The sequence below is a fragment of the Pocillopora verrucosa genome, chromosome 8, assembly GCF_036669915.1.
Source record: "Pocillopora verrucosa isolate sample1 chromosome 8, ASM3666991v2, whole genome shotgun sequence".
Taxonomy (NCBI): domain Eukaryota; kingdom Metazoa; phylum Cnidaria; class Anthozoa; order Scleractinia; family Pocilloporidae; genus Pocillopora; species Pocillopora verrucosa.
The window spans coordinates 201,869-215,542 of NC_089319.1; the positions used below are offsets into that span (position 1 = coordinate 201,869).

The 13,674-nt window shown below is 36.2% G+C and overlaps 2 protein-coding genes across 3 annotated transcripts; one reads left to right on the top strand and one right to left on the bottom strand.

Moving 5' to 3' along the window:
- The first annotated feature begins 60 nt into the window (after positions 1 to 60).
- On the top strand, positions 61 to 5,282 carry LOC131785843 (ubiquitin carboxyl-terminal hydrolase 1). 2 transcript variants are annotated; one of them, XM_059102798.2, is made up of 5 exons: positions 61 to 528; positions 1,730 to 1,804; positions 2,235 to 2,362; positions 2,581 to 3,132; positions 3,451 to 5,282. In XM_059102798.2, the coding sequence occupies exons 1-5, from the start codon at positions 172 to 174 to the stop codon at positions 4,280 to 4,282; spliced, it is 1,944 nt and encodes a 647-aa protein (XP_058958781.2). In that variant the 5' UTR covers positions 61 to 171; the 3' UTR covers positions 4,283 to 5,282. The 2 variants fall into 2 exon arrangements, with proteins under 2 accessions (XP_058958781.2, XP_058958782.2); XM_059102799.2 differs by having other exon boundaries at positions 3,454 to 5,282.
- A 137-nt stretch (positions 5,283 to 5,419) lies between these two features.
- LOC131785838 (hydroxyacylglutathione hydrolase, mitochondrial-like) lies at positions 5,420 to 13,670 on the bottom strand. The gene is made up of 9 exons (XM_059102793.2): positions 13,455 to 13,670; positions 12,196 to 12,386; positions 11,575 to 11,639; positions 9,097 to 9,214; positions 8,853 to 8,949; positions 7,571 to 7,674; positions 6,800 to 6,901; positions 6,566 to 6,645; positions 5,420 to 5,958 (listed from the first exon to the last, which is right to left on the bottom strand). Exons 1-9 carry the CDS (start codon positions 13,525 to 13,527, stop codon positions 5,862 to 5,864), a joined length of 927 nt encoding a protein of 308 aa, XP_058958776.1. The 5' UTR covers positions 13,528 to 13,670; the 3' UTR covers positions 5,420 to 5,861.
- Positions 13,671 to 13,674: the final 4 nt, after the last annotated feature.

Below are 13,674 nucleotides of genomic sequence, written 5' to 3' on the forward strand. Positions count from 1 at the left end.
GTTAACTTACTCTTGAAGACTGGACACGAACAATCCAATTATGGGCAGAATGGCGGGGAAATGAAAGCCGTAGGTTTGCATTTGCTTAAGATTTCAAAAATTTCTTGGAATCAATGACCTATCTAAGCCTTAATCTGGTACATATAACATCTCAAATCTTTCTTGAACAAGATGCCGACGGTTTTTCAGACAGATTCACCTCCATCAAGTCCAAGAAGCCCACCTCGCAAAAGAACCAAGTTTTCATTGAAGCTTAAGAACAAGAAGAAGTCGCAGAGCGAGATCGAAAACAGAGAGAAGTTATGCCCAATATTTAGCCCCTCGACTGCTCAGAATACAAATGATGATGACGTATTGGAACCTCTTATTCCTCCTCCTTTTGCTGGACTGAAGAATCTTGGAAATATTTGCTATGCAAACGCTGTACTGCAAGTGTTGCGGTTTTGTCCCGGCTTAATGCAATCTGTCATGGAAATCGACTCACTCGTTAGAAAGCTATATCCCTCAAAATCAGCTGACGATGAACAGGTAATCTGTTACTTCGTGTCAGAGTTAGGTTATAAGACTTGATTTCTAGTCAAGGCCGAGAGATAGACACTCAATTAGTTGAGTCACGATGTAAGGAACGAACTTCCATTGGGGTACTGAAAGGGTTAACGATTTTGTGTTTTGGTCAAATGAAATAATTTTGATGAATGTGTTCACTCTATTAGTAGCAACCATTCTCTTCCCTTTCATTATTTTTTTTATTATTATTACTATTATTACTATTATTATTATTATTATTATTATTTACCATATTACAAGCATTCCCTCTCTACAAGGCTTATATGCTCGGATTTGGTCAGGTTTGTAAAGGTTCTTCAAGGGTTAGGGTTACGTTCCCTACTCTTTGCAACAAGTGTGTGGGTTCTTTAATGTCCCCCTACTAACCAGTACTGAGGAGAAGCAGGAGACGAGGCCTATGACTTTTCCTCCTTATCCAAGAAGACTAGAATGTCTAACCATTTGCAGATATCATAGCAAAGGCAGCACATTCTCCTTTTTTTTAAGACTCTGAGTGTGGTTCCAGTCTGGGTCTTGAACCCTGACCTCCCTCACAGTAGTCAAGCGCTCATCCACATGAGCTAACCAGGCAGTGGTTATTGACATATTGTTATATTGAGGACATCTGTCTAGATGCAAATGTAGGAATTTTTAGGAGAGAGAGGCTTTCTCGACTATCTAAAAGAAACAAAAAATTTACAGAGTGTACTAATTGTCCATAATAACTAACTCAATAAAATTCTGTTAGGGATAATTTAGGAAAATAGCAAAGAGCAGCTGAATCTTTTTGATTGTTATAAAATCAGTGACAACAAGAATCCCTTTCAAAGACTGCAGAACTTGTTTGATGATATAGTTGTTTTTACTGCAAACTGGGTATATAATGTTTCATTAACCCTCACATTTCATTACAAGGATTTCTTTTTTTTAATAGAAAAGAGCAGCTTAATCTGTCTAATTGTTGTAAATTTGATAACAGCAAGGATCCCTTTCCAAATCTTCTCCCCAAAGATTGCAGAATTTGTTGCATGATAAAGTTGCTTCTACCACAAACTGGGTACATAATGTTTCATTAACCCTCACACTTCATCAAAAGGACTCCTTAGTTTAGCACCTGAAGAACATTGTAGAGATCTGTCCTAGTTACAATGTGAATTTCACACAATATGTTTGTTATTATAAGGGCCTAGATAAAGACATAGACCCTTGTGGCATTGCTGGTAATGATCACAGAGCAGTTGTTTGCAAACTAAAAGAGGTGAGATAATTAGAGATTCCTTTCATTTTCATTGTTATTTGTGCATTGAAAGTCTCTGCTTAGTGTTACTAAGCAGAGACTTTCAAATTCATATACAGCTATTTCAATTTACGTTGTCGGATCAAAGCTTCAAGGGTACGGGACAAGACCGAAAGGCAGTATGGGTAGATTAGAATTAATTTTATGCTTTCGGGGTTGTCGGCGCGAGATGGACATGGAGGCTGAAAATACAATTAGTATTGCCTTGTGCGTCTTAACAAAGAGCAACAAGAACAGATATGACTCCTATTAAGATCCCATATTCCCCTTCGGTCTTGTCTTGTAGGCTTGAGGCTTTGATCTGACAATGTAAATTGAAATAGCTGTATATATATAAATTTGTATAGACGTATATCACCATGACAAATTCATGTTGTGTTGTCTTACTTAGCTTTTCAGTGAGATGAATGAGCTGGAGCTGGATTATGGTGAGAACAAAGAGAATTGTGATCATCTTGTGCAAAGAAGAAATCATCTGATTCTTGCTGCAATACCTTGTGGCTTCATGGAGATGTTTAGGTTTGTTGTAATTTTCCATGTCACATTCCTCCTGAGTGTGTGGTCAGGGTGTGCTCTAGATAATGATGATTATTACCCACACAAACTTCCCAGCCTATTTTCCTGAAAAGCACATCTTGGTGCTTACACAAACAAACACCTACAAATGGTTAATTTGACCTTTAACCACTCTTTTCAATCACATGTCAACATTTTTTAAATATCTTCTCTTTGAACAGGAAGCAAAATCCAATATTTGAGGACAAACAGCAGCACGATGCCCAAGAATTCTTGTGCAGCTTGCTTGTAAATCTTCAAGATACAGAGAATGATGTTAAAAAGAAAATTGAAGATGCAACAGTTGTAAGAGATTTAGATGCCCTATTTGTCAATTCAAAGAGTAACAACAAAGTGAGCAAACATATAAGTAAAGTGGAAGAATTGTTTCAGGGACAACTTCTGCATCAGACTAAATGCATGACATGTGAAGAGGCCAAGAAACGATTTGAAAGTTTCCAAGATATCAGTGTTCCAGTTCAACAGGAGCCAAGAGTGTATGATGCAAAAACTGCTAACACATTTTCACCAACACCAAAGAAAGGACAAGATGGCAAAAGCCTTCCTTGGGCCCTGTCTCAGTTTGCCAGGATAGAACATCTGACAGGAGAAAACAAATACTTTTGTGGGAATTGTCTCACCCATTCTGAAGCTGAGATATCCACATGTTTTGACAAACTGCCAAGCATACTTACAATCCACCTCAAGAGGTTTACTGCGAACACTTTATTGGGGTAAGCCATCAGCAGAAAATAATTTAATACTATCAACAGTGTAACATATTAAGCTTATATTTTGGCAAACAACATATGGAACTGTGAATATTGGAAGGCAAAGTTAAGGAAAATTGTGATGAACAATGAATAAAATATCTTTTTCAAAAGAATTTGGCAAATGGCTGGATTGTTAACCTTCTTCAAAGGGTTAGAAAATGTATTGCTCTACTCACTAAAACTTTTTCAAACAACATTCCCCTTTCTGTTGTTGTTTTGGTCTGCTGTAGGTCCCTATTGTCAGAGTGCAACCACCTGATGTTGTTTTCTTTTCCTCAGCAGATTTTCATTAAACAGTGTTTCCAAGATAACTTCAAATCTTGAGACACCCATGGAGCTGTCTTTGAAAGAGTGGTGTTCAAAATCATGTCCTCTATCTAACCCTACCTACCATCTATTTGGCATTGTAATGCACAGTGGTATGACATCTTGCAGTGGACACTATCAGGCTTATGTTCAGGTGCCAAAACACTATCAGCATGGCAACACACAGGTATTGTCCTCTCATAATGGAAAGAAGGTGGACAGTTATGAAGCATTAGCTGCAGAGTTCAATTCAGACTTTTTCTCAAGTGCTGACAAACCTGATAAAATTCAACCCTTAAGTTCAGAAAGCACTGCTGATAAAGTAAAGACAACATGTATTTCTGGAATAACAAAATTCTTTCACAAATCAAAGAGGCATTCCACAAATGAGACTAACCCAGATGAGAGAACTGATGAAGAAAGCAAACACAATGGTGAAAAAGGAAGAAATTTTAGCACACCAACATACAACTGTGCAGGAACTGGAAAGTCAGTGAGTAAGATCCGCAGTTTTCAGTACCAAGATGGTGCAAAGTCTCACAGAAGTGCAATAAAGCAATTGAATTTCCAAGAAGAAAATGACAAACAACAGTATCAAGAAAAACAGATGCAGGGTGCTAGACAAACATCACATACTTGTACAAGTGTCACAGAAACTCAGGAATTACAATGGATTCATTTTGATGATGCTGAAGTTAGAACCATAGAGGAATCTGATGTAAAAACATTGCTGTCGTCATCTGAATCATCCTTCACCTCCCCTTACTTGCTGTTTTACAAGTTAGCTGAGCCATATATGATTTAATTTACTGCATAGAAGATGGATTTCTGGAGAAGATGCTCATTTTTGTGACTCAATTTAATCTTTATGTCTGCCATTGTCAAAAGGACAAGGCTTTGTATTCAATTCCACGACAGCATGATTCACCTTACCACAAATTTGTCTCTATCGGCTGGAACCTTTTGTGAAGAAATTATTTTACACAAATATAATTTATCATCATAAGTTCTACTCAATTGTTAATGATATTTTTTTAACTGTAATACTTGCCTTGTATGAATTAGGCAGTAAGTCACAATTTTTCATTCAAATGTGGAAGAAACTGAAACAATAAAATTCAGGATAGAGTCATACTTTGACAGATATTTTTGTATTAAAAATTTTAATCATCTTTCAAATATTTTTCTTTTCCAACTTTTAGAAGTTTGTAAGGTATAATTATTGAGTAACCCTTTCAATAGAACTAGGAATGAAGTTAGTATTTTATCAAGTGTCCATTCAGATGAAGTAGATTACTTGTGATTTACGTCTAAATCCAGTAACCATACAATGGTGTTAGATTTGAAAGCTCTGGCAACATGGCTTTCACTTTTATCTCTGTGAATCGGGCACCTTGGTGTCTCACTATTGGGACAAATACCTCCAGGAAGACGGCATTAAATTATATTGGTCCCACCAGCTTGGATCAACCTTCCGCTGAAAGGGTTCTGCCTAAAACTCACCTTTTAGAGTGAGCCATACCCACTAATTCACCATAGAACACTGTAGTTTGAGATTCAGGATGCCCTAGTGCCAAATCTGGCTATATTTAGTTGACTGTGCAACATTTCATACTGTGAGCTTAACATGATTTGTCACCTCTGCATTTTTCCTGTAGAATTAAAACCTATTAATGGTAAAAGGTATGGATTTGTAAGCTGAACACAGTTTCAGCATTCCAACAGAGAATTGTTTTAATGTCTGGACTTTGTTTATTGTCTTCTCAAGATGAGTTTACTTTATACAGGATTCACCATGGTTTAAGTTATGTTTCTCTTTGTTTAAGGATTATGGTAATGTATCTAAAACAAAGGAAAGTACAACTAAAACTTGTCTCAAATTATTTTGACCCTTTTCCTAAAACTAAAAACAAAGGCACAGAGTATAACTCACACAAACAAAAAATGCTTAGATTTTATTTATTTTTTACCCAACTTTATCATCATACCTAAAATTATGAGAAAGTTAAGATGAAATAAGTGCGACACATTGATCCCTCCAAGTCAGGTTTTAGGTAAAGAATAATCTTCCCTTACACTTGTCTCTGTTAATTAAATGGTGTCTTCATGGAATTCCTTTAATTCTGAAACTGGTACAAACATTTATTTTGCTCCTTTTGTAGCTTATAGCTTGGTGTTAAAAGAAAAACTTCTGAATAATTACCAAGCAGTTTTTAAACTATTAATTTATTTTTTCACTTTGAAGGTATGGTAAACTAGTTTACAGATTTCAATCATTTGCCAAAACTGCTGGTGTCTGTACAAACCCTACAATCTTGATTGAAATAAAAGCAATTAATTTCTTCAGCACTGTGCATAAATAAATATTCCGAATCTAATCCCAGTCAGTGTTTAGGTTTGAACTTGTCCTTGTCTTGCCGAAGGGCTCCCATCACATCTATTGGGTCTGATTTTCCTGTATATTTCTTCACATTTTCCTCACTAAAACAAAAGAAGTTCACAAGTTCAAAATAGCAAAGGCTAGTTTGTATTTTGAATTTTTCTTTTGCTTCAATGTTTTTAAACCAATTAAATTTGTGTTTCCCTGTCTCTGCTGATATGTTACTATAATAGATCCGAGAGGAAAGAGAAACAAGTTTCAGAATTTTTAAACAGGGAAAAACTTTGAACCACGACAGCAGTAAACAACATTTCTAAATATCTTTGCTTAATATCTTATAATAATAAGAATAATGATGGTTATATGGACAAAGATGACAACAATGGTCTAAAGAAATTCTCAAACTTCTACCCTAAGTAAAAAGCACCCTCAATTTGATAGATAGACAAATTTCTTAAAGCTGTCTGCTTTTTGTAGATTCTTTTAATGAAGTTATGAAGTCATAGATGAGTTTACTGTGAACCCTCAACAGCAGCCCATGGTAGACTTTCATCTCAAGAAAAGACAATGGTCGAATAATTATATCTTCCACTTTTAATTAGCTCTTTGCCATTTAATAGCGAATTAAGCTTTAGAACTTGAGTTACTGTAGTAAACACATTCTCTGGAGCATTTATTAAATGTACAAAATTTTAAAATGCAACTTACTGAACTCTCATAAATGGGTTAAATTTGAGCTCCTTGCCAATAGAGGATGGAACTGTTGGTTCATTTGCTTCTCTTTTGTTCTAAAATAAATTGATTATATTTAACTTTTAAAATGGATAACTAGAATGTGAATCCATGCTATCATTACCCGCTACACAAATACATTGAGAAAAAAAATGTAATTTGTTGAGGATTTAAATGCACATTGTACCATTTTTAACAACTATCAATTACCTTAGACCACTCAATATGTCTGAGAATTTCTGGGTTTTCAGGTTCAACATGAACAGCATACTTCAGATTATTCACTGTGTACTCATGACCACAATAGACCAGCTGGAAAATAAAGTTGTTTACTAATAATAATTAAACATTTTCATTCTCAAGATCTCAAAACTGAATCTCCTTTCTGTCTGCCAAACATCTTTCATACTTTTTGCCTGGAGAATTTGTGTTGAATTAAACAATATCAGCCATGCTTAATGTTTTTCTCTGTTCTCATCACCTTTCTGCCGTTAATACAATGATATAGAAGGGATAAATTATATGGTTTTTCTAAGGAAGGAAAGAGTTAACAAAACATTTTATTTTTGTATGCTCCATCAAGAATATCATTAGTCAAGAGTGTAGCCCACAGTACACACATCATGCCAGCCATGTTTGATTTGAAGTTAGAGTAGATGGTTGGGGGTGGGGGGAAGGGGAAGGGCAAGAAGACTTCACTCCCCTCCCCCACCTATCTCCTTATTTTTGACTATTGGCCATCATATCTTGGTACAAATTTCTTTCTCTCCCAAGCCATCTGCTGCCTTTAAAATCAAACATAGTGGCCATAATTTTTGTTAAGAAAGTACTGAGCACTTGCTTGCCAAAATTATGCCTGCTCTGCAGGCTATCAGGAGTACAAAGAAATTAAATTCACAGCACATTTCAAATTAATGAATAATTAGTATTATAATTACAGTTATGAATTTCACTTGTCACCTTTTGTTTATAAATACTCACAGTATCCGCGGGTAATTTTCCAAGTATCTCAATTAAGGCCCTATACATTTCTGAAGGATGCCCTTCAAAGAATTTTCCACAGCCTGCCACAAAGAGGGTGTCACCTCAAAAAAAAAAACAGATACAAAATGGTTGACTGACAACAGCGTAAGCCTGCATCAGTCAAATGGGGAATGTACGACACCCAATGCAGTTAGTGCAAAACACAGACTGCAGACTGAAGATGAAGGGCAGACTGAGAGTACAATGCAGACTGAAGACTATGGATCAATGCAGACTCGGTTCTAAAACAATCCGTTTCCCTGGAAATACTTCAAGAGTGAGCTGGGATTGAGGCCGCATAAGTTGTGAGAGGCTGTCAATAATGGTCATGACAATTGATGTTTCGCACTTCACTGGTTTTGGCGGGGATATATTGTTTTAAGGTAAGAATGATTAGAAATGCAAGTGTTTGAATATGCAGTTCACAACCAGCTAAAAACATTATTTCCTTGTTAGGGAATAAACAGTTCTGTTGAGCAACATTAGGTAGCTTTAACATACATGTAGCTCATGTAAACTTAGTCTGACCTTGAAAGTAGTATCGATAGACTTTCATCACACATCAGCAATTTTGATTACTTGGATGTAATAAAAACCTGTTTCTTGTACCTTAGTTTTGCGCTGCAAAGTTAGGCATGCAAATTCTTTAAATTTAGTGCAAATTTGTGGGTGCAAAATAAAAGTCTAATTAAAAAACTCCAAACAATATCCCCAGGTGTTTGCGTTTCTTATTCCACTTGGTGTTTCACTTCAGTATTAATGCGAGGTAAATCTGTGGCTATCATGGTCAACTTGACCTGATGCTTGAGAAATTTAGTTTTGCTGTGACATATTTTTATTCACTGGAAAATTGGCACAGTCTTCCATAAATTGATTGAAACAAATTGAGAGCAATAAGAAGTCTCAAGTTCTTTTTAAGTTTAATCATTGAGAGAAACCAGAAATGTTCATAAATTTCACACATTTTTCATAACCCGTGATCTTCAGTCTTCAGTCTGCATTTCACCCCTGGTTTTCAGTCTTCAATCTGCATTTTACCCTCAGTCTGCATTTTACCCCTGGTTGCAGTCCGCAGTCTGCCATTTACACTGACTGACACCCAATGCAAGTAATACAATCACTGTTTTCTCAGTATTAAAAAATTAAAAGAAATATTCCAATCTTGAAGAAAAAAATTCACCTTATGGGCCACCTGATATGCCAACAAGGTAGTTATGAAGCAAAACAGGATGTTCCTTACCTGTGAACACGGCACTTGGTTGGCCAATAACAACATAGCAGATGTGCCCTCTTGTGTGACAAGGTGTAAAAAGACATTTGACATCAAGGCTTCCAATCTGAACAACACACAACAGTCATCAGCCAGCTGTCATTGGGCATTGCTCAGCCAGACATTTTTCCTCAGTTACTATAATAAGCTTCAAGCAAGTCTATTTGATATTGGTATATAGGATGCAAATTTACTATATCATGATTTATCAAACCTTTAACTGATCACCATGAATAACTTTCTTGTTCAATGCACCAATTCTGTCATCACCACCACAAACTGTCAGCCCCTTCACAAGTTCAGCTAACTCTGCATTTCCACCTGCATGATCCCTGACAGAATAGGGAAACTCATAAGTTAATGAGTAAAGCTATCAACACCATCAACAATAGAAACAGCCATCCACCCTGCCAAACATAGATACAGCTATCTACCTTGTCATACATATATGCAGCTATTACACTGATGACAGTAGATAGAGCTACCTACCCTGCCAAACATAGATACAGCTATCTACAATGTCAAAAGTAGTCATACAGCTATCTACCTTGTCAACAGTAGATACAGCTATCTACCCTGTCAACAGTAGGTAAAGTGATCTACCCTGTCAACAAAAAGATACAGCTATCTGCCGTATTTACCTGTGTATAATGCGCACTTTTTTTCTATAAAAATAACCATCGAAATTGTGGTGCGTATCATACATGGATTCCATTGTTTGTCAAGCACATCCTAATTTGCATACGTTAAAAACACAACAAAAATAAAAGTGCACGGATCGGTGGCCTGGGGAGGAGAAAGCTTGCTTGTTTACAACTGTTGAAGCTCACATGACAGATACTGTAAACGTGTCCTTCAAACCATATTTGAAAAAACCATTTAAAGGTGGAGTCTGGAAGCAGTGGATGACTGGTGGTATTCATGAATTTACTGCCACTGGATGACAAAAGAAGGCTTCTAAATAACTGATTTTTTTGTGGATTTCGCAAGTGTGGAAAGCTATTCTGTCAGAAATTATTGCTGCCTCTTTCCTGAAGTGTGGGACCACAAACAATTGGGATGGATCACAAGATGAATTGGTTTACAATTCAACCGAGATCACTGATGAACTTGATGATTCAGTCATCAAAAACCTATTTGAATCGGACTGCAAGTTGGAATTTGAAGGTTTCGTTGTTTAGAGACACTGAACATTTTATTTAAATCGTACGCAATGGAGTGATGATATTCAAGCAACCAGCAGTGCTGTGATCATGAGTAGAAATAATGTTTATGAATTGTTGTTATGATAATAATTCAAGTTGTGAATTTAGGCATTTGAATAAGGACTTCAAGTTACAACATTTGTAAAATGTTTGACTGTAATTGAATAGAAAAGCTTGTAAATAGGTGCTCTGTGCATGCGATATTTGTAGTAGCAACTAGTTAGAAAATGTTGTAAACGTATTATTGATGAATTTCCAGCTCTTGTTAATTAAATGGAAAAACGGAAGTTTTAATTTTTGGTGTTTGTCTTGAAAACTTATTTTTAGACAAAAGAGGTAAAAAATTAGGGTGCGTATTATACACAGGCGTGCATTATACACAGGTAAATACAGTACCCTGTCAACAAAAGATACAGCTATCTACCCTGTCAACAGTAGATACAGCTATCTACCCTGTCAACAATAGATACAGCTATCTACCCTGTCAACAATAGATACAGCTATCTACCCTGTCAACAATAGATACAGCTATCTACCCTGTCAAAAATAGATACAGCTATCTACCCTGTCAACAATAGATACAGCTATCTACCCTGTCAAAAAAAGATACAGCAATCTACCCTGTCTAGAATAGATATAGGTATCTACCCTGTCAACAATAGATACAGCAATCTATTCCGTCAATGATAGATATAGCTATCTACCCTGTCAACAAAAGATACAGGTATCTACCTTGTCTAGAATAGATACAGCTATCTACCCTATCTAGAATAGATACATGTGTCTACCCTGTCAACAGTAGATAGAGCTATCTGAACTGTCAATAATAGATACAGCTATCTTCCCTGTCAAAAAGATACAGCAATCTACCCTGTCTAGAATAGATATAGGTATCTACCTTGTCAACAATAGATACAGCTATCTATCCCGTCAATGATAGATACAGCTATCTACCCTGTCAACAAAAGATACAGGTATCTACCCTGTCAACAGTAGATAGAGCTATCTGAACTTTCAATAATACAGTTTATACTGTCCACAATAGATACAGCCATCTACCCTGTCAACAGTAGATACAGCTATCTACCCAGTCAACAGTAGATACAGCTATCTACCCTATCAACAAAAGATACAGCCATCTACCCTGCAACTAAGATACAGCCATCAACCCTGTCAACAAGAGATACAGCTATCTACCCTATCAACAAAAGATACAGCTATCAACCCTGTCAACCGAGATACAGCCATCAACCCTATCGACAAAAGATACAGCCATATCTACCCTCAGTTTCTAACCATAGATACAGGATGTGACTAGACTGCTGTACATTTTATAAACAGTCTGAGTGGGGAATAAATTAAGTATTCCAATGTGGTCATATAGAGCGTATAAAGCATAGTACAGAGTAAAAGATGTACATGACAAACTTACTATGAAATGTTCTATCATGAAGTATAAACCCTACATTTGATTAGTGGTCACTTACCAATGATGATGAGTAGTTAACACAGTTGTTAGTTTTACTCCTTCTTTTTGGACAGCATTAACAACCTGTTACAAATTTATGAATAATTTGGTATTATAAACTGAGTTGATAACATAAATTGGCCACGGTAAGAAGTTTAAAAGCTGACATTTCATGACAAAGGGTTGACGCTCAAAACATTAGCTTTGAATTTCTTTTCAGTGCCCAATTTACATTATCAACTTGGTTGATAATACTTCCCTGTTACCACTCACTGACACAGCACCACAGTTTCTTTACAAACTTACCCCTTTTATTTATTTGTTATAAATAAAAGCCTGTGATAATGTAATAACCATAGTGTAACATCAAATACACTTATCAGTGATTGTCTCATGACAATGCCTGCTAGTTTTCCTTAAGCAATGAGGTCAAAAAGTCCCCAGGGGACCACTGAGAGAATACATCTTAAAAATGCACCAATCACAGCTATTATACATCTACCAATGACAGCAGAGTATAAAGGAACTTCATAAGACAAAACAGTAGTGATACCTAAGTTTCAGGTAGAATTCATTTCAAATTTAAGAAATAATAGTAAGTAAAACTAGTAAATACATAGAGATTAAATAAATACAAAACCTTTTTAGGTTCCACAGGATCTACTATGGCAGCTTCTTGTGTTTTCTCATCAACAACAAGGTACATGTAGTTATCAGAAAGAGCAGGAAGTATGTGAACTTTCATGTTTGTGTGAACAATGCTTACTGGATTTGAATGGCTCTCAGCCGGCAGGGTTTGCAAGAGACGATTGCCTATGTTTCTGTAACTTCCTGGGAAATTTAAGGAAAATCTCGAGTAATGAATAAATAACAAAATTATCAAAATCACTATTATTAATTAAATATCTCTAAAGGAATTTTCAGTGAGTATCATTTCAGTACATTTATTTTTACTGAGCAGCCTTCACACTCATTCAACAAAAGATGATTAATACTTAGTAGATAGGCAGACATTAATGATAACATATATTATTCAGATAATCTAGCCTGTTATTACCTGTTTAAATAACATGTTACCTTTATGGTCTAAACTACATACAGTCAGTTCTCTCAAGAATTAGAAAAAGGGCTCGTTAAGTGGACACCAAAGAAAAATAGGGGGTGTTAATTATATGCCAGATGAACTGACAGCTTGCTTTCCTGCAGGCAAATGAAGATTTCACAAAACCGATCCCAACTGTTCTGTTGCTCTGTCAAGGTTGTGTTTTTGTTGATTTGCAAATTAAAGACAAATTTTATTGCCAAGAGTCAAATGTCAAGCACAGGGTGTCCACCTATGAGAGTGCATAAACAAAAGAAAAATCTAATTTTCACTTTCAAAAAGTGTCCACGTCTGCGTACAAGAGAGAGTCCACTTGAGGGAACGTGTAAATACAGAGGTAAAACATGTCTAAGTAGAGCTGTCGGCTTACAAGAGTGCCCGTTAGCAGAGAGTGGACTGTAGCTGACTTTATAGTGGTAAATCAGTGAAACAATTTTTTTTTGTTTTTGTTTTGAAGGGTAAGGTGGGAGGGGAGGGTGGAGATTCAATTAGAGTTGTTAGCACCCAAGGTGGTATTCCTTAAATGAGCATGAATAAATATCAACATTTAGAAAACAGTGAAAGAAATGTGTCTCAACCGCAATGCACAAACAAAGCGTCCAAGAACTTATAATGTAACGCAAGATATGAGTCGAGTGCGTGATGTCCCGACTATATTCAGGAGGGGTGCAACTAAATATAAATAGTGTTTACGATACAAAGTTGTACAATGTAATCGGTGAAACATGCGATTGTTTCATCACAATAAGTGACAAAAAAGCTAAACACGAAACTAAAATTGATTACAGAAGACTTACCAATCGATGTAATACGTTGAACACCTTTTAAGGCGAAGCCAATAAGACGCGTCACCTCTCGTAGCCGCCACATTGGTTTTACATCATGTAAATTATACAAAATATCTCACTATTCTGGGAACTTAGCTCCAGGCCACCGTTTGGTGTGTTTCACGGCCTAATTTCCTCACCAAGTTTGAAATGAAAATGCTTGAAGACATGTCAGAGTTATGTTTGATAG